The sequence below is a fragment of the Talpa europaea genome (genome assembly GCF_964194135.1).
Source record: "Talpa europaea genome assembly, chromosome: 14".
In the NCBI taxonomy this organism is placed as follows: domain Eukaryota; kingdom Metazoa; phylum Chordata; class Mammalia; order Eulipotyphla; family Talpidae; genus Talpa; species Talpa europaea.
Genome location: NC_140082.1, coordinates 8725639 through 8746716, shown reverse-complemented (window position 1 = coordinate 8746716; position 21078 = coordinate 8725639). Strand labels below are relative to the sequence as shown.

General features: G+C 37.2%; 1 protein-coding gene across 1 annotated transcript in view; it reads left to right on the top strand.

Annotated features, from left to right (window-relative positions):
• MED13L (mediator complex subunit 13L) overlaps positions 1-21078 on the top strand; it is a gene marked incomplete at both ends in the record, with an annotated part of 253459 nt that overhangs the window by 180698 nt on the left and 51683 nt on the right. Inside the window, 3 exons of the mRNA XM_084254298.1 lie at positions 18227-18372; positions 20117-20308; positions 20698-20886. Of these exons, the coding sequence (XP_084110424.1) occupies positions 18227-18372; positions 20117-20308; positions 20698-20886 (527 nt within the window). The remainder of the gene's footprint in view (positions 1-18226; positions 18373-20116; positions 20309-20697; positions 20887-21078) is intronic.

Here is a 21078-nt window from a genome sequence, read left to right as displayed (position 1 = left end):
AGTTCTCTTGGTGTACTGTGAAGTATTGACCAGTGTGTTGCCACATTTTAAGCATTGTGTAAAATTGGTACTTGCATATTTGAGGACAACATATATACACTGTTCCAATAGTGATTGTAAAATACCTTGCTGAGCAAAATAGTTTCTGTGGCACAGTGCACTTGAGTGTAGCTCGTACACAAAAGACTGTTGATGAGTCTTAAGTCGTATCATCTCTGTTAAATATTCCCCCTTCTTTCTGTTGTTATGGGGGTAGTTTTCAGTTCTTTGGGTCATTTTCCTTTGAATGTGTTCCATTTACTAAGTACCCTTTTAAAATGTGGCATCTAGAATTAAACTGAACATTCCAAGAATGGTGTGACTAGCAAAGAACTGGAGTTGGTTGTTAGCTCCCTTGTTCTTAACTGGCGATTTTTAACACTTTCTGCCCCAACTTATCACATGGACAGAACAGAGGCTCATCAGTGACAGCAACTCTTCTGTTGGCCTGTAGTTTTTTGGGAAGGTATACTGATTTGAAGAGCAGCCTCCCACAGAGACTCTAATTACCATGCACCCCCACACTCATGTTATTGATACTCTCCATCTTATTCTATTATTGCATCTTATGACTGCCCTAGCTACTCTTGGCAATCACCCTGAGATACTTTCTGTTATCAGTAAAATCCCCCTCTAGTTGTTCTTTGGGATGTCCTGTCTTACATGAACTAAAGTTGAATTTCAAGTTAACTATTTGCATTTACTTGAAAGTTTTTGAAAAATATTTTTTCCAATTATGTGCTGTTTCATTTAAGCAGTTTATCAAAAATTTAATAGTACAGCATGAAATCATCTCCTTTGTCTCCCTCTTAATACTTCCTCGTGGTTGTAATCTTTATTTATTTATTTTTTTTTTAAATAAGGGAATTTCTTTTTTTTTTTTTTTTTTTGAGGCATGTTTTATTTATTTGTTTGTTTGTTGGTTTTTGTTTATACAAGCACTGGGTACAGTCAGAAGTGCGGGAGGGTGAGAGAATTCACCAGAGCCAGAGCGGGGAGCAGAGCAGGCAGAAGGACCGAAGGACACTGCTGAGGGGAGCAGCGGGCGGCAGGTGGGACCCTCTTCCGGTGGTCGGGGAGCAGCCGGGGATTGAACCGGCGCCGCCGAGGCCACAGGCAGCTTCGCAACCCAGCGCTCAACCGCTGCACCACCGGGGAGGCCCTCGTGGTTGTAATCTTTAAATCTAGCTTTGAAAGTAATATTTAACTCTTGTTTTTTTTAAAAAAAGTGAGATAGTCTTTGAAATAAGTTAGAATAAATTTTTATTCAGCTATCTCCTTAACAAGAATGGGCAGCTGATCATTTTCTACAGGGTTCTTTAGAAATTTAGAAATGATTTTAGAAATCTTATTTTACATATTCTTTGCAGAATTCCATTTGAGTCTTCCTCGACTTTGGAATACCCTAATTTTCTGCAGACCAAATTATAAGTTAGAAGTTTATATGCCGATGTGCCAAGTTGCATTTTTCCCTATTGTTTTGCTCTTGAGTATTTATTGAACAGAATGATCTCTTACTTCCCCCATTCAAAAAGTCATTTATTTATTAGTGTTTTGTTCACTAAATTCAGGATAACATAAAAGTTCTTTTAAACATTTTTCAGGGGAAGGAAATAAGAGATTGACTTTGTTAAAAATAATTGAGCTAATTCCATGCAGTGGATGAATTTGAGAACACGAGTGTTGATGAAAATGGAAATGCTCTGATTATTAGAGGAGTTAAAGGTACCCTCCAAAAATATGAGAGAAATAGTAGCTACTTTAGCAGTTATGAACAGGGTACTTTTAGTATCTTAACATTTTTTTCTATGTTTTCTTTAAAATATGCATATTGTTTAAAGTATGTTTATTTTGTATAAATTATGTAATATTCTGATGATAAAGACAAAAAGTTATGTTTTCCTCTTGTTGCTGTAACAAATCACCACCAGACCTGTTGTTGATTTATTATCTTACAAATGCATTACTTTATAGTTCTGGAAATAAGTCTGAATTGAGCTTTTTTAGGTTAAAAATCAAGATGTTGGCAGGGTTGCATTTCTTTCTGAGTGCTCTAGGGGAGAATACTTCTTTGCCTTTTCCAGAGTTAGAGGCTGCCTGCATGCAATGTCTTCTGGCCCTTCTGTTTTCAGTGCTGGCATGGCTAGTTGAGTCTTTCTCACATCAATCATATTGCTCTGATACCTGAGTAATCTCACTCTCTTGTGAAATTACAACTCCTTGTAATTACATCAGACCCATAGGATAATCTATTTTTTTTTAGAAAAGACTTACTTATTTATGCATATAAGAGCTGGGGCTCAAGCCAGAGATGCGGGGGGTGTGTGTGTGTGTGTGTGTGAGAGAATTCACCAGAGATAGGGTCGGGGACAGAACAGGCAGACTGAAATAGACTGCTGAGGGGAGCAGGGGGCGAGCCAGGAGAGGTCTACCTTGCCATGTGGGTTGCTCCCTGGTTGGCCGGGGATGGAACTCGTGCTGCAGAGGCTGCAGATTGCTTCATAGTGTGGTGCTTAACCCATTGCTCCACCAGGGAGGCCCATAATCTCCTATTTTAAGTTGATTAGCCCCCTTTATCAATCTGCAACCTTACTTTCCCCTTGCTATATTCACAGGTTCTGTGAATTTGATTCTGGGAGTTAGGAAGTTTTCTTTGGGAAACCATTATTTTGTCTGTTGCAGATAATAAGATAAAATACTAATGTATTTACAACTCAGATTTAACCTCCAGTTTTTTATAATACAAAATGTTAGTGTTGTGATATATTTTTTCAGATTGTATTTGTACAACTGTACATGTATCATAAATGTTCAACGACTTTTCCATTATTGAGCCACACATGTAATCTGTACTCAAATAAAGAGGAAAAATATTACCAGCAACCCCAAAACTTCAATCTCCTTTCAACTTGCTGCCTTTCTCCTCCCAAACATAAGCACTATTCTAACAGCTTAATTTGATTTTGTGCTTCATGAAAATAAGAGTCATGAGGTATGTATTCTTTTCCTGTTTTCTCTTGTTCAATATTGTGGTGTTTATTTAGGTTGTGGAGTTGTAGATCATTCTGATTGCTGTATGGTATGCCATTGCGTGATGTGAACATACCCCATTTTTTTAATTCCTACACTGATGAGTGTATGTGTCGTTCCCAGTCTTTATACAGTTTTCAAATTAGTAAATAAGATTTCATCAGAGTCATTCAGGGAAAATGTGGTAGATTTGATGGAGTAAAGATTTGTTCTTGAGTAAATGCCCTAGCCTGATTCAGATAAATGTAATGACTAACACATTTCTCCCCTACCTTTATTAGCAATGTGAAAGGGGAAAGTGATGTTAAGAGGAAATCTCAGTATTTAATGTAAAATAGTATGATTGCTTCATTTATTGTAACTTCAGATTGTGATCTTAATCAGATTCATAGGTGTGATTATTAATTAGAAAAACTGATATTTATTCAGATGATAATTTGATTTGAATAGTATTTTATAACTTCATTATTTGTTTTCAGTGAATTTTGTTACTGAAGTTTGTGAATTCTACTTTTTATTTTTATTTTTTATTTCTTTATTTTTTAAAGATTTATTTAGTTATACTTACAAGAGCTGGGGTATAGGCCAGAGATGCGGGGGGTGAGAGGATTCACCAGAGACAGAGTGGGGAACAGAACAGGCAGATGGACCGAAGTACACTGCTGAGGGGAAACAGCGGGCGAGTCAGGAGAGGTCTGCTGTGCCATGTGGGTTGCTCCCTGGCCTGCCGGGGATTGAACTGGTGCTGCAGAGGCTGCAGATTGCTTCATAGTGCAGTGCTTAACCCCTTGTGCCTCCAGAGAGGCCCGAATTCTCCTTTTTTAAAATGATAGTTTGAAAGGAGAAAATGAATGTTAGAGTTAATGAAATTCAATAAATTGGGTGGTGAAGGGATGTAGTTCTGTTATACAATAAAAGAAATTTAGAAAACATTTTCCTTTTTACCTATTGTTCGGAGGAATATTATTAAAATTATATACTTCACATTCTGGCTTCCTGGAGACACCTTAACTTATTCCTATTTCTGCTCCTTAAAAGAACCCGAGAATGACAACGGTTGAGTTGCATCACTTGTTCCGTATCTGCAGTCTCTCAAACTCAAAACCTAGGTGCTCTTATTCCCCACCTCTGGCTTTCTTGGTCTGGCTGCCAAACTGGCCTGTGGCTTTTCTTCCTGATACCACTCAGAACTCCTTCATGATGATTCTCGCTAGAGTAACTAAAGTGATCTTTCAAATATAAATGTGAGATCAAGGTGATTTGTTTGCTTAACATCCTGCGGGGTTTATCAGTATATTTAGAACAAACTTCAGTCCCCATCCTATAGTTGAAAAGCTTGTGTAATTCAGTTCCTCCTCAACCTCTTTGACCTCATTTTGTATCTGTCTGCTTCAGAATTACAAGCTTCAGACGCTGTGACCATTCTGTTCCCCAGACACATTAAGCTGGTTTCTATACGTCCGGCCTTTTTATGTGCCCTCTGCCTAAATTCCATGACTGCCTACTCAATCCCCCTACCCCTGCATCTGTTGTGTCATCTCTTCTCCCTTGGCTCTCTCCACTGCCAGTCTCAGATACCTCATCTTGTTTTGTTTTCTATATAACTCCCCCCACCCTCCTTCCGCCAGCTATCTTTTTAAAATGCTAAATCCAATTGATTGTTACACAGAATGTTAGCTTTGTGAGAATCAGGACTCTTGGCCTTCTTCATGATGGTGCTCCTGCCATCGAGGGCAGTATTTGCACATTTGTTGAATGAACAGATGAACTGAAATTTCCCTGATTCTCGATAATGAAAGGAGATTTTTCCATCAGAATCTTTTTCTAGTGAAACCTTTTGCAAATTCATAGTCTCAAAAAAAAATTGAGCATTCATAATTTTAAGCATTTGTATTTTTTTTGGTTGTGACCAGATGCTGATAGTATATGATTGTCCTTAAGTATTTATTGATATAATTACTCCACACATTCCAGCAGAATGAGAATGGGTATTTATTGAGTATTGCTGGCATATACATTGATTTTTTTAGGTGCTTCATCAACTGAAGGACCGAGTGTCTTCTGTCTCTCTTTAATGAAATACTAATGCCTTCCTTGTATTCAATAAATATTATCTTTCAAATTTGTAACACCTCATGACTCTTAGGTTTTTCCAATATCTCCTTTGTCTTTTTATTTTCTTGTTTGAATTTTACCTCATTAGAAGAAATTGCTTCTAAGATTCAACATTAATTCTGTTCAGAATTTGTGTAACATCGTACAAAGCATGTAGCTATCGTGACTTTGTAATTTTAAATAGACTAGACCAGAAGAAAAATATAGGCACATCTTATGTTTATTTTTTGGTTTGAGCCATCAGATTTGTTTTTCTTATGTTCAGGGATGGGGGAGTTGGTATCACGAACAATACTGGTGATTAAAGGCTGCATTTTTTTGATTAAACAAAAAGAAAACCTAGCTTCTGGTGCAGGCCTGTGGCACAGGAAGAAGAGTCTGGAAGATAAATACTTGCCGATAACAGCATTCTACCCAATACTGTCAGCTTCAATTTTATTTTCCGTTTGCTGGGAAAACTGTGACCTCCTTTTGAGTACTGGGGAGTGAAACATTTTGCAGCAATGCTGAGTATAAAAGGCCTGCTCTCTGGTAGGTTAATGTAAAACGTTGGAAAGCCTTTAAAGAACGTGCCAAGCCACATTGAGTGTCAGCTGCCAGATCAGAAATAAGACACATAAGAGGTAGGGTTTTTTCCCCCCTGCTTTGTTTATAATAGGTAATGTCTTTTAAATAAATATAACTAGAGCCATTACTGTGACTGGAAATAGAAAATCATTTTTTATCACATACTATTTAATTTGTATATAAGCCCATTAAATACATACTGTGACACTATAGTTTCTTAGTTAAAATTTGATTATGAGAGACCAAGAGTATCTCAATATGGATCCTTCTTATTCTAGAATTGTTTTGGAAATATTCGAGATAGTTTACATATAAGAAGTATAATGAGGCAGCAAAAAAATAATACTGATTGAAACTCATGTGTGATATGATGAAAAGTACAGGAATAGACTTTGGAAAAATAACATTATGAAAGCAAAGAGGCTATATCCCAGACCAGTCTTAATGGATTTTCTTTTTTTTTTTTTTTTTCTTGTGTTTGTTTGACCATGTAAGTAAAGTCTACTTCTTGTTGTTCACTTGATGAATGGCAACATAGTGGAATTCCCATCAGCCCTATGATTTTTTTGGCAGGTCATTTCTTCTGCTGTGAACTGGCAAGTGTCAGAGGTCTCTAAGTTTCTTTCAGGCTGACAGGAACTTCACCGTGACTGCCACACAGGCTCCTCTTTCGGTGGCAGAATCTCATAGTGGATGGTTGTCTTACAAAAAATAAGCAAACATACCTGATTTTAAGATGTGCTTTTACAAATACATTTTGTAACTTGGGAAGATGCAACATACTAGTTTAACAGGAAAGCCTATTTTATGCTCTCAGGCAGAGGCAAAAGGTAAAGTCTTAGCATCTTAGCTATTTTAGTGTCATTTGAAGTGAACGATCTTTATTGTTCTTATTAATATATAATGCCTTAGTATTTAATGAGAAAAATGATGAAAAAACATATGTGGTTCTCCATTACCCACATTGCTTCTATCCTCCCACTTCTCCCCCATCCCCTATAAAAACATAGTAACCACAAAATGGATGAATGGTTTTGGTCTCTTCTTTAGGGGGAAAAAAAATCCAAGCATAAAGTGAGCAATAAAAATACTTTAGGAGGCTACGGGTTATCTAATACAAATGTCACTTTACTCTGTAGTCTCTACCAGGCACACTCCATGCATTTTCAAAAGGCTGTTCAGAGACTCTGACTAGATAATCTGACCCAGTTTAGTAACCTCAAGAGATATTTTAATAAGATGACTTTCACAAGCTTTCTCAAATTTTGTGTATGTTGGCTTCTGCTTTTCAAGCATTCATCACTGACTACTACAACTCTTGTGTCTATTTTGTTATCTTGGAAATTATCTGATACAGTTTGTACCATCAGATTGGGAACCCTCAACTCTTCCAGCCTTTGCATCAAGGACATACTCAGTCAGAATCTCTGCATTGTCACTTGCTTCTAATAAGTGAGGTACCCGGGGATAACATAAAGTCCTTTCGGCCACTAGAGCATTATTTTTGCATTAATCCATTGTGTCCACTGCCCTGTCACCTCTACACTGCTAGGAATTGTATCCTTGGGATAGAGAAGAATTAATACACCACCCTGTGCCAAATTTACTGCCAGCGAGTGACTTACCTTTGAGGATGGAAGAGTAAATGAAGCAATAATAGAGCTTGCTAATTTATTTTCTTGGGTTTGTAAAAATATATAATTCATGTGTACATATAAACATTTGTATATATTTATACATATGAAGTAAAAATTGTTTACTGAGGCAATTTTGTATTGTAATAGTGTACTTGGTAACTCCTAGGATGGTGATTATTCATAGAATTGTGACACTAATTTAACAGTTATGATCCAAGTATTATTTCATTTAAAAAAAGATTATATACTGTTAACATTCCTGGACATTTTCATTGCCTTTGTTATCAGGTTTAACTTATAATTTAAGGAGAAGATATTTGAAATAGGGGGAAGGTATCTCAGAGTTCCATCAAGTCTTGTTTAATCAAGTCTTGTTATTTGACTACTGTTATGCCATCCTCTTTCAAAAAGGATACAAAAGTTACATTCTGTCCAGTAAGAGAAAGGGCAGTATGCTAGTGACAAAGGATCTCAACATAACCTTTGTGAAAGCTGCCAAAGTAAGTGGTATATTTTTAAGGAAAGAAAACTATAAAGAAACATTAACAAAATATTCCCAAATGAGTATCTATAGAGTAAGGCAAATTACTGCTGGCAGGAGATTTGGTTCATGACAACTTGGAAAATTTTAAGATAATAAGTTCATAACACAGAAAGCATTTAGATAAAATTACCTAAATGTGTTCTGCATTGTGAATCTGTTATCAAAACACTTTTATACCGTGAAAAGAACAGGAGCTTATTAATATTCATAATGCATTTGAAAGCACATGTAATACTTGCATCCTGAAAACTCAGTGTAAGATGTAAAAGAATCGTTTTTTTTAAGATTTTAAATTTTGTAAGAGAATAATCTGGAACTCTAGTCCTTCCTTCTTTGTATTTAGCAGGTCCTTTCCCAGTCACAACCTGCACCAACCCCTTATATTTCTAAGGAACCAGTTTTAAAAGCTGCCCTTTTCTATCACTGGAAATTGCATACTTCCTCCATCTAATAATAATAGACTTATTTCCATTTTGAATATATTCATGTCAGCTATTCTTGCTGTCCTCATGATAGAACTTCCTAAGTAAAAGTGATCTTTGGGTGTGACTAAAGCTGCATCCATCCGGTGAGTGACTGTTCAGTATTGTGTGTCATGAGCTATACCAGGGCTGGGGATATGGAGGACAGCGGGCCAGACATGGCTCTGCCTTTCAAGGAGCTTATTTATGGTGGGGGAGACCATCAAAATAAATAATTGCAAATTATGACAAGTCCTCTGAAGGAAACAAATTGGGTGATGGCAACGTTGGAGGTATGACTTAGTGTAGCAAGAGATGAGGCTGGAAAGAGAATGAAACCCCACTTCTTTCCTTATTGGAATGTTGCTTTAGCTTTGCTTATATTGAATGTCTGAGACTGCATGACTTTACCCAGTTACAACAGTGGGTGGAATAGATAATATTTTATAAAATTAGTAAGATTTTTAATTTTGTTTATTTTGCTAGCCTTTCCTCCTTTCCATTGGTTCATGTCATTCCTTTTAAACTGATAGTTCTTTAAGATTATGTACAGGAAAAACCAATATAAGACATCGCACTACAGTTATATCATGAAGTTTTTTCCCCCTGAGATTTACTATAAAGGCACAACATTTTGAATGAGGTACCCTACCAGAATTTCTCCATCTTCATGTTTCTTGTCTTTCGCTCCTGCCGTGCATCTGAGAGTGCCATAGTTCCACATTAGTACATTTGTTCCTTTTGAAGTTTTTAAGTGCTTTGCTTAAGGAAACTATTAAATACCCAAGGATTGATCCTGGTCTTGTTTATTTTCATATTTCTGTAAATCCAGCAGTGTCTAGTACAGTGGGTGTGCTTAATAAATATTTGTTTATTGAATGATTTCTTCTGATGGTATGAGTGCCAAGCAAGAAGTAAAAACTCTTAGTAGCAGAGAAGAAAGGAGGTCTCTGTTGAAAGAGCCAATAACCTGAGGAGGTTAGACATGGTGTTAGACTTTGAAAGATGGGATTTAAGAATGCCAGAGTAGGAAATTGTGTGGAGTGACAGGGACGTAAGTGAGATATGTGCAAAGTACTAGCCATTCCACACTGGTTTTCAGTAAGAGCTTGTTTGTGCAGGAAGTGTGGTTTAGAGTCTATTAAAAAAAAAAAAAGTGGATTGTTCTGGTAAAGAAGGCCTGGGCTGAAATGCTACAGAGTGATTTAAACTTTCCCTGTGGACCATGGGGGCCTGTGACATGGGGTTGAATAGTATAGGTTTTGACTACAAATGTGTTTTAGGAGGATTGATTTGGCAATACTAGTTAGGATGAATAATAGAGCACAGAGGAAGAGAATTCTGTAATGGCATTTACTGAAAGAATACTCCATTGATCTGTATGTCTAGTCCTTATTTATTTTGTGCTAGTCTCCTTTCTGGTCCAGAGAATGTATACTATCTTGGGTCCCAAAGAGAGTCACACTTTCATTGTACTCTATAACTGTCGGTAAAATGCCCCGAGCAGACTTCCTCTGCAAGAATGGTTGTAAGAGATTTTCTGAGGTTCTCAAGATTAGAGGTAAGTATCCCCTAATATATTCCTGCCTGGAATATCACAGTTTTGCACTCATGTTCTTCCCTACCTCATGCCTCAGAATTCTAGGCTTATTTCCAGTTCTTCTAGTCAAATGCCAGACATCTTAGAGGAATGATAAAACATAAAATATCACAAAAATTAAGTAATAAAGTAGCATCTGTCCATGTCAAGCACTATGTTAGGTACTTGGGTTCAACTGATAGATACAACATGATTTCTGCCCTACACTAGACTTAAACATTGGGGTGCTCTGACTGAGATGTACCCAGTGAAGTACAGGAGTACATAGCCCCTGTTCTGGGACTTAAAAGATGATTTCTTGGAAAAGAATAGTAGAATTTAGGTGAAGAATAGGGAAAGTTTATTTCAGACCAAAGGATTACATGAGCAGAAACAGACATGAAGTGGCCTTGCCGCGCAGTAAGTGTTCATTCTTGAGCAGTGTGTCAATTAAGGTAGAGTTGTGGAGTGATAGTATACCAGTGCTAATGTAGGACGCTTAGTTTTAGCATTCTTCTTACACTGATTGCCAGGGGGAAATAAGTTTATGTGCAATTTCCATATATATAATCATTCCTAGTTTAGAGAAATATAAATGTGTTGCTTAAAACCCAAATGTCTAGGAAAGCTCCAAGGTGAAGGCAGAGTGAATTGCTTTGACTGCTCATAATAAGACATTGCCATCTTTACCCAGGGGCTACTTGGAAACGAAATATTTTGATGGCTTCTCTCTCAGTTTAATTCTGGAAAAAATTAGATCTTTGAAGCTTAGAGTAGAGTCGCGAATATGTGGTGAAGTGTTTTGAGATCTACTTATAGCATGGGTAGGATATAATAAAGCACCCAGAGAGTGAGTGGAGAGAGAGGAAGGTAGAAAGGGAAGAGACTAAGAGAAAGAATGAAAGAAGGGGCGGGAAGGAGAAAGAGGAAGAAGAGAAGAGAAGAGGAAAGCGAAGGGGGAGGTGGAGAGGCCACTTCCAAGGATTTGAAGCTTGAATAAGCCTCCTTGAGTCATAATATGTACTTGAAATAAGATTTTCTTATTTTGAAAATAGTTTAATAAATTACGATAGTGATTTCTTATCAATAGTGTTTGTATAGGGCCTCCCTGGTGGCGCAGCGGTTGAGCGCTGGGTTGCGAAGCTGCCCGCGGCCTCTGCAGCGCCGGTTCGATCACCAGCTGCTCCCCGGCCACCAAAGGAGGGTCCCACATGGCGCGCAGACCTCTCCTGCCGCCCGCTGCTCCCCTCAGCAGTGTACTTCGGTCCTTCTGCCTGCTCTGCTCCTTGCTCTGGCTCTGGTGAATCCTCTCACCCTCCTGCGCTTCTGACTGTGCCCAGTGCTTGTATAAATAAATAAATAATAAATAAATAAAAAAAAAATAGTATTTGTATAGGGCACTTAAAATGTCATTCTTGTAAATAAATTCCAGATGTAACGTAAGCCCAGGTGTTTATTAGTCATAAAATAATTATCTAGCTTTTATTTTATTTTTATTCATTAACACCCTCACATGTTGAAAATTTAATAAAAACAAGTGACAAATGCTAAAGCTATAGAAAAAAGTCTGTAGTCCTTAATATGAATGCTTTCCAGCACTATAATTACATCCTTGAATGTGATTTCTAAAAAGAAAACTCAGTTAAACCCCTGAGACAAAGTTATAGATAAAATAAAAACATAAAGTTATAGATTCAACATATACATGGTCACACTCCAAAAACAACTGCTTCCACCTCATGGTCTTGTTAGTGGATAGGGTTAGGGGATGCTGGGATCCCTAAACCTGCACACTCTCAATAGGTTCTGCCACCTGCCACATCAAGACAAAAGGTACTCTAGAGCCTAAGACCTAATAAAAAGGAACTTTAATACAATTAGTGTGCAATAGAGAGACTGTCAGGGTGCCATAAAGAGAAGAGAAAGGAAATAGTTGAAATAATTTACACGTGAAGCACCCAAAGTTCCCCATCCCCTTGAGGGTAAATGCCCAGCCATACAGGGTCAGCCCAAAGTGGGGTCACCGAGGCCCAAAAGCTGCCACAAGGCTGAGGCCCCTCCTGGTGAGACCCACAGGAAAGGGGCAGAGTGGCCAGGTGAGTCTGGAAGGAAAAGAGCAAAATCAAGACCCAAGTCACAATAAAGGACACCATTGTCAGCCTCCCGGCAGGTCTCTCACCCACATCTCTGTTTCTTTCAAGTGTCTTCTTCCATGTCCGCCAAGTTTGCAGCCCAGTTCTAAGCTGAGAAACAAGTGCAGCTTCTTCACATGTCTCTGTTGCGTGTGCCTCCTCCAGGTCTCCTCCTTGATCTCCATCTTCTCTGCTCTCCTCGGCCAGGTCTTCTCTTCCCTCAGTCCTCTCAGTCTTTTCTAGCTTCACCTGTCTGCCCAGCGTCACCCTTGGGTGGGACAGGGAATCTGAACCTTCCCTTTCCCTGGGGATTACCCTGTTACCCTCTCTAGCTCCTTAATTCTTCTCCCTCTCCTTCTCCTTCCTCTTTTTCCCTCTCTTTGAGATGGGAAGCTGCTGGAGTTCCCTGTTCTGTTTCATCGCTTTTGTCCTCAAGTTATTACTACTATTGTCATTACTGTGATTTAATAATAAATATTGATACTGGTAGGTTAGGTCTCTTCCTTTGTTCTTTTTCAAGAGCACATTGGAGGGCCTCCCCGGTGGCACAGTGGTTGAGCGCTGGGTTGCGAAGCTGCCTGCAGCCTCTGCAGTGCCGGTTCGATCCCCGGCTGCTCCCCAGCCACCAGAGGAGGGTCCCACATGGTGCGCAGACCTCTCCTGCCGCCCGCTGCTCCCCTCAGCAGTGTACTTCGGTCCCTCTGCCTGCTCTGCTCCCCGCTCTGACTCTGGTGAATTCTCTCACCCTATCGCGCTTCTGACTGTACCCAGTGCTTGTATAAATAAATAAATAAATAAATATTTAAAAAAAAAAAAAAGAGCACATTGGCTATTTTTTACTCTGTTCTTCTATATTAATTTTAGAATCTGCTTGTCAACAACCTACTGTCATACTGGTTGAAATTGCATTGAATTTACAGATCAATTTGGGGAGGGTTGTAATCTTTATGATACTGATATCACATCCAAGAATATGATGCCTCTTTAAAAAGGGTTTATGTCTTCCTTTTTAGTTTTTAAACCAAATGATCTGTAGATTTTCCCGTAGATGTCTAACATGTCTTTTACTAATTTATTTTCTAGGTCCCTTTCAGCTTTCCTTGCTATTTCCCATGCCATTTTTTTCCCCCACTATATTTTCTAAATGGTATGTAGGGCACAGCTGCTGTTGATCTCGTATCTACCAGTCTTGCACATTCCTTGTTCTCTTGCTAGTTGTGTTAGTCTATCTTGTCTGTATAGAAAATCTAAGAATTATGTGATCTGCAGATAAAGATAATGCTACCTTTTCCTGGGAGTTTTTATACCCTTTTCTTGTTTTATTGCATTGACTTCAGTTGCGGGGACCAATGTTGTGTATAAGGTCATGCTTGTCTTGTTGCTTTTTTAAAAAGGAGGTGAGGGTCTTTCTAAATTTGAATACTACGCAATATAATCGTTTTATCTGTTGAAGTTAGATAGTTCCTTCAGCTTCCCATTTGCAAGAGTTTACTTTAAAAATAATGATCATTGGATCCTTTGAATTGTAATTACCCTTTTTCTATTTTGAGATGGATTTGATTGTTCTTTATCATCTGATAATGTGCTTATATTAACTCAATCTTGTATTCCAAAATAAACCCCACTTGGTTGTATTATACATATATGGATCTTTTCTGAATTCTGTTATTTAATTTAGTATTTTTGCATCTTTGTTCATGTCTTAAATGGGTAGGTGATGACGTTCTCTTTTTTTAAGTAACTCTTCAAGAAATTTGCTATCAAAGTTGTGCATTAGAAAGGGTAGGGAGACTTTTCCTTGTTTATCGCCTGTTGAAACAATTGAATACATAGATTATTCCTCATAGTTATTTTTTTCAAAATGTTTTCTGAACCTTCTATTTTTATAGAAGTATCTATTTCACGTGTTGTATATTTATTGGCATAAAGCTTTGTCATTAAAAATGTTTCTACTTTATCTGCAGTTACTTCCTCTTTTTGTTTCCCAGAGTTGTTTCATGTTCCTCCCTCCTTGCCCTGGCACATTCCCACGTCCCTCCTCAAATCAGTGCGCTGTGTGATCTGTGTTGTCTCAGTCTGCTCGAGGAACACATTTTGATATTGTTAATCCTTTCTATTGCATTTTAAATTTTTAGTAATAATGTGCTTTTTATCCTTTTGTTTTCATTGAGTTTACTTTTTGTTTTTTCCCTCAACTTCTTGATTTGAATGTTGTTCTCATTTATTTTAAGACATTATCCTAGGCACATACGGATGTAAATTATTCTCTCAGTGCTATTTCCCTCAGATTTTGACATGTATTAGTTTGTTGTCATTTAACTTTAAATATTTTGTGATCTCTATTATGATATCCTCTAGAACCCATGGTTTATTTAGAGAGTGCATTGTAAGTTTCCAAACAAAGGAATTTTATTTTAACCTTTAAAAAAAAATCTGATTTCTAGCTAAGTTGTGCTTTGATTAAAAAATGTGCATGTAGTCTGTGTGGTATTAGTTTTTTGGAATTTAGGACTTGTTTTGTATGTGTCCTGTACCCAGTACATTTTTTGCACGTTTCCAGGTGTCTTGGAAAGAGAATAGATTATTTCTGGAAAACCAAACATACATGTTGAAGTTCATATTTTTTGGTCATTCCTGGGTGGGGTTTTTTTTTTTTTTTGTATTCTTAATAATTTGCTTATTCTATTAAATACTAAGAAAAAGATTTAAAATCTTTATTAATTGCAGATGTCAGTTTCTCCTTGTAATTCTACCAACCTTTTTTATGTGTCTGAATTGCATGCCATATAGCTGTGTACATACACGTTAAAGATGATCTAAATTTCTTGTTGAATTCCTCTGTTTATTATTATGTAATGATGAATGTAAGTTTTAAAACTAATGTTTTTATTTGTTATTTATATACCAGCTTTATTTATATTCACATTAACCTGGGATCTCGTTTTCTGCCTTCTCTGTCATTCTTATGGTATGCTTTATTTTGTGTCTCTTTTGTGAACAGTATATAAAGAAAACTTTATTTTTTCAGTCACTTGGATTATCTTTGCCTTTTCCATAGGTACAATTTGTTCATTTTCTGCCTATCTTTTAATTTTATTTTATGCTAGTAGTCTTCATTGTCACAATGATGTGGCCATATTGCCTCTTTTAACATTTTTTTAAGATGCCAGACTCTCTCCATCTCAGTGCCTTTGCACATCTAATTTTCTCTTCTAGATTCAAGTCCCAGTTTAAATGTTCCATCCTCCCTCTCCTCACATACTTTTGAAGAGTCTCCCCCCCCCACAATGAATTAGAAATGCATCAAATTTGATGATCTCTAAAGCCCTTTTCAATTTTCAGATGATGAAAAATGACATGAAATAGATGGAATTGAGTGATTAAAGATTCACATAAAAGTGGGTGATGGGTGAGGAGAGACACAAACAGGTCTGGAGCTTGTAACTTTACCTCCTAACTAACGTCGAGAAGCATTGTATTACTTGCTTGTATCTGTGATGGTATATATACAGCCCTTTGTTTTTAGTGTTCATTCACAAATCTGAACTCATTTTGCCTATATAAAAATATAAATTAATACGGGCATAAATCAGTATCCCCATTTATAGACAAGCTCGCTTTAGGAAAGAAATTAAATCTCAAGTCTAATTCCAGTTGTGTGTCTAAGAATAGCATTGGCAAACCAGATATTTTAGTCCTATTTTTTCAATGGTAAAATGAGGGGTGCTGAAATCTCAAGTACCTAAATTTTATTTTTAGGCAGGTTTCTAGTTCAGAGAAATATGATAGTTATTATATATCTGCATTTTATCAATGTGTTTGACATATTTTTTCGATTATCCTTCCTAGACAAGACATAGCATGTGGATGGCAGCACCCTGGGGAATTTTAACTTGGGAATTATCTGATAAGATGACACAGGATTCTTTTTCTACCCTCCGTGTACTCTTTTTCACCATTTTTAGCAATGACATGAATAAAGATGTTGACGGCTTGCCCATCAAATAGCTAGTGTATTGGATAACAGAATCAGAATCAAAGATGATCTCAGCAGGCTTCAACCAAGAGCCAAATATGACAAGATGAAATACCATGGATTCCTCTAGTGCCCTCCTCGTTGGGCCAACAAGCACTGTGCACAAAGATAGGACGCAGGGGCTTCTTTCAGATCTTGTCTCCATTACTTTCTGTGTGACATATGGCCCCATGTTCAGAAAGTATAAAAGACTATATTATGAATTCTCTGTTTCTCCCCCAGTTATACCCCTTCATTCCCTGAAGGCAGCCAAGATTATTAGGTTTTTAAGAGTGTACCCATCCAGAGAAATTTTATGCCAATGTAAGCAAATTATATGTGCATATATCGCCCCCTTTCCCATTTTTATACAAATGAGAGTGTATTATTTACACTGCTCTGTACTTTGGTTTTCCCCCTTAATGTTTATGAGTTTATGTTGGAGGTTTTCCCATATCAGTGTGTTAATTATTTTTTAAGTGGTTGTACAGAGTTAATTTGTAGGGCTCTATCATGATTTAGTTAACCAGTCCTTTATGATGGATATTTTGACTCTTTTCACTTAACTATTACAAGCACTGGCATAGTACATGACTATGTGATAGTTTTATCTGTGGGATAAAAGTATTAGATGAGTTATTGCTAAGCCAAAGGGAAATTTCTACTTTCTGCTGTCAATATCGTCATCCCTGCCCTCTTATTTTATGTATTCTTAGAAAAAAATAGAAGTTTGTAATGGAAAAGGGATTTTGCGCCATCAGGCTCATTGGTTCTTAAGGTGTGGTTCTTGCTGTAGGAGTAGAGCAGCAGCACTTGGGAGCTGGCACAGGTGCATCTTCTTAGGGCCCACCAGGGACCTCCTGCATCAGAACTCCGTGATGGGGAGGCTCGTTAGCACCTTGTACTAAAGAAGGAGTTTACATATGAGAAACTATGATAACAAAGGTGAAGTAACTTACCACAAATGATGCAGTTTCTGGTGGCTTCACTTATATTTCCCCTATAACTTGCTGTTTTTTCAAATCTTGTTAAATTTTTCTCTTTATATATTTTATTTATTTATTTATTTAAGATTTATTTATACAAGCACTGGGGTACAAGCCAGAGGTGTGGGAAGGTGAGAGAATTCACCAGACAGGGAGCAGGAACAGGCAGAAGTTCTGAAATACACTGCTGAGGGGAGCAGCAGGCAAGACAGGAGAGGTCTGCTGCGCCATGTGGGTTATCTCCCCAGCTGGCCAGGATTGAACTTGCGCTGCAGAGGCTGTGGACAGCTTCATGGCCCTGGGCTCAACCACCTGCACCACCAGAGAGGCCCAATTCATCATTCTTAAGAGTTATCTTGCGAAATAAAGATGTTATGGTTAATTTAGGACCAAAGTTTAATTAATTTGAATGCACCATTATAGTAAATTTGAAATTATTTTTTCCAAGACTCATAGTTTTTATCAATTTTTAACGAATTGTTTAGAAAACAGAAAAGTGAAATGTTTACAAACATTTTGTGGTCACAAGTACATTGTGAAAATTAAATAGAGTAGATTACCAGTCTCCCCAGAGACTTGCATTACCTTAGCAGTTATGTATTGGGAATACACATCAGTGTCTTAATTGCTATTTTTAGGTCAATAGTTTTAACCTTATTGTAACGCTGTAAGCTTGTAAATTTGATGTTACTGTTCTGTCATACCAAAGATAAACAAAACTATTTTATCAGTGTCCTTAGAATCAGTTAAAAACCACTTCAAACTAGTACATGAGAACAAGTGGAAAAATGCTATGATTTCTTTGTCCTTTTGAATTTATAGTCAGCATAGGAAACGGTGCAATTGAAGCAGGAAGCATTCTCAACTATTGCTTTCAACATTTCACAGTGCAGCATAACTAGTGTTTCAGATTTATCTGACAGCTTTAATTTAGTTTCTTAACAAGTTATTATCATATTATTTGTTCAAATTCAAGTAGAAGTTTGTTGTTAACAATCAGGGACAAGCCTTGCTGGATGGGTAATAAAGTAATGGTTTATCTCTTCTGTAGTTTGTTTGTAGTATACATTTCCTAACAAAATGTGAAATTGAGCTTCTCGGTTTTGTTTTTTATTTTTTAGTGAGCATTTGTCCTGCGCTTTCACATTCTTTCTTCATGGGGAAAGTAATGTATGCACAAGTGTGGAGATTGCTCAACACCAGCCAATTTATTTGATCAATGAAGAGCATATACACATGGCTCAGTCTTCACCTGCACCATTTCAAGGTAGGTAAATGGTGATCTCCTTGCTCTGCACCCCTCTTCCACCAAGTGGATAGCCAGCAGCCTTGCCCACTAAGGTTTTGCAGAATGAGATGCTGTCTTAAATGGACATTTTATTATTTTTATTTAGGTAACATTGGTTTATAACACTGTACATGATTTAGAGGTATAGGATCAATTCCTTCAGATGTTGTTGCCACGTCGTACCTATCACTAAGACACCCATAGTCGCCCACCATAGTCCATAGCTAAGCTTAGAGTCAGTATCTGAAGAAGAAAGGAAAGGCCACTATTTCACAGTTGAGTAGTAATAGCTCACTTTTTTTTTTTTTCCTGAAAACGTCATATATAAACATGGTCTTCTGTGAAGTTATATTGAGGGGATAAAGTGATGAAATTTCCTTCAGAACAAAGCAAGGTCAATAAGTATTTGAAAAAATATAATCCAGTGAGTAATGGACAAATCTTATAAATGACAGGTTTGCATTTTTCTGTGATTATAATTATTACCTACTTATTCCCCCCATCTTGCAACACAATTTAAACTATGAAATTTACCATGCTGTAATTTTGGGTATTTCATGTATGAACTAAAATAAAATTTAAAACAACCTTCTCAAACTGCATGCTTAGGAGTTTACAGCATGTATGCATTATGGATTGTCAGAATTATTTAAGTACCTTATTTCTTTGAGTATGAAAGTCCTGAGGACCATCTGACTTCCTCCTAAACTTTATCACTCAAAATAAAAGCATTTATTTATAATAATAACAGAACGAATTGCTAGACATTAGGAGATGGAATTAACCTTCTACTTGGGGAAAGATGTTAGGAACACCAAGTCCTTATAGACCCCTTATTTTAAATTTTACTGGCTGTTACTGAAAGCTCTCAAGTCATAGAAGACTTTTGTGGGGCATTATCTTGCTTATTTCCATGATTAGTGTGGAAGAGCTATATTTTTAGGGTAGATGCTGGCCTGCAGATAATGTTATATCCTAATAGTAACATAATTAGCCATACTGATGTGGGAATTTCCTAGAACTGCTAAAGCAGGAAAATTGCCTTTGATGAATGGTGTTAGTTGGAGACAGTGTTTTTGTTCCATTTGGATCATTGAGGCATAGCAGCTTCTCTGTCTTGATTGATATGACTTGACATCTGGCTCTTAAAAAGAAACGAAGGCCACCAAAAAAAGAGAAAGTAACATCCCCTCTATGACTATGCTGAAATTTTTGAAAAATTTGGGTTAAGAAAAAATGACCTTTTTCATAGACAAGTGTTATTCAGATAGTTGAAAATAACCCAAGGCTAAGAACTGGTTGGGTTATACACAGTACTATGCACTTTGTGTCCAGATCAGTGAAGATGAAAATCACAGTAAGATATAGAAAGATAGAAATACTTCAAATCCATAACTTTGAGTAAAATAAATTTAATTTAAAAGAATTGTTTCATCAGCAGACCTCCAAAATAGCAAAAACTGAAATTATAACAAAGCATTATGTTTCTGGCTTGTTGCATTAAGATTTTCTGCTTCTGAAGGTATTATTTATAGATTATTTCTTAATTATCCAGATATTTAGGAAGTCTCAGAAGCCATAGCAAGAGTGTTCAAATTTTAGGCAGTTTGGGGGTATATGTATTTCTGTTAAGTACTTTAACTTAAAATTACCAAATATGTAGTGTTACATGTAAGTGAGAATGATCACTGTAATCTGTAACATGTTTTTCCTCCCCACTTAGTACTGGTAAGTCCTTATGGCTTAAATGGCACGCTAACAGGCCAAGCATATAAGATGTCAGACCCAGCTACCCGTAAGCTGATCGAGGAATGGCAGTATTTCTACCCAATGGTGCTGAAAAAGAAAGAATTGAAAGAAGAGGAGGAGTTGGGATATGATGATGATTTCCCCGTGGCAGTTGAAGTAATTGTTGGTAAGAGAAAATATTTTGCCTGAAGAGCTTTATTCTATCTTCTTTATCTTCCTTAATTTAAAAAGATAATCATTCGGATTCATCAAAAATAACCTCCATAATTTTCCCATCTTTTTTTTATTCTCTTGACACAGTGGTATATGCTGAGCAGTTAACTTGCCTGAAGCACCAGTGGTCTCTGTATTACAAATGCTATTATCATAATGTTGGGACACATGTTTCAACAGCTATTAACTCATAAGAGAAGGAACCTGTCACTTTTGGCAGTGCTCAGTGAGCATCTCATTTTCCTGATTAAGCTTTGACTGTGACCACTGGATAATCAAGTCAGCAGTCTTTTGGGAACTTTTTCTTAAGCCCACTTTTCTCCTTGCTCTCTTTCCTTACAGGTGGTGTTCGGATGGTTTACCCCTCAGCTTTTGTTTTGATCTCTCAGAATGACATCCCAGTTCCTCAGAGCGTTGCCAGTGCTGGAGGCCACATTTCAGTTGGGCAGCAGGGACTTGGTAGTGTGAAGGACCCAAGTAACTGTGGAATGCCTCTTACCCCTCCCACCTCTCCAGAACAGGCTGTCATAGGTGAGTGCAACAGGGATGTTCTAGATGGAAGGGATTCCAAAAAGTCCTGTAGTTCCCTTGCCACAGAACTGGTGTGCAAACTCACAGTAAGGAATTTCAGGTAGAAGAGATTAAGTTTAGGAAAACATGGAAATTTTGCAAAATGGGGAGGGAAAAATTTAAACAAACAAGTTATATGCTTTAGAATTTTAA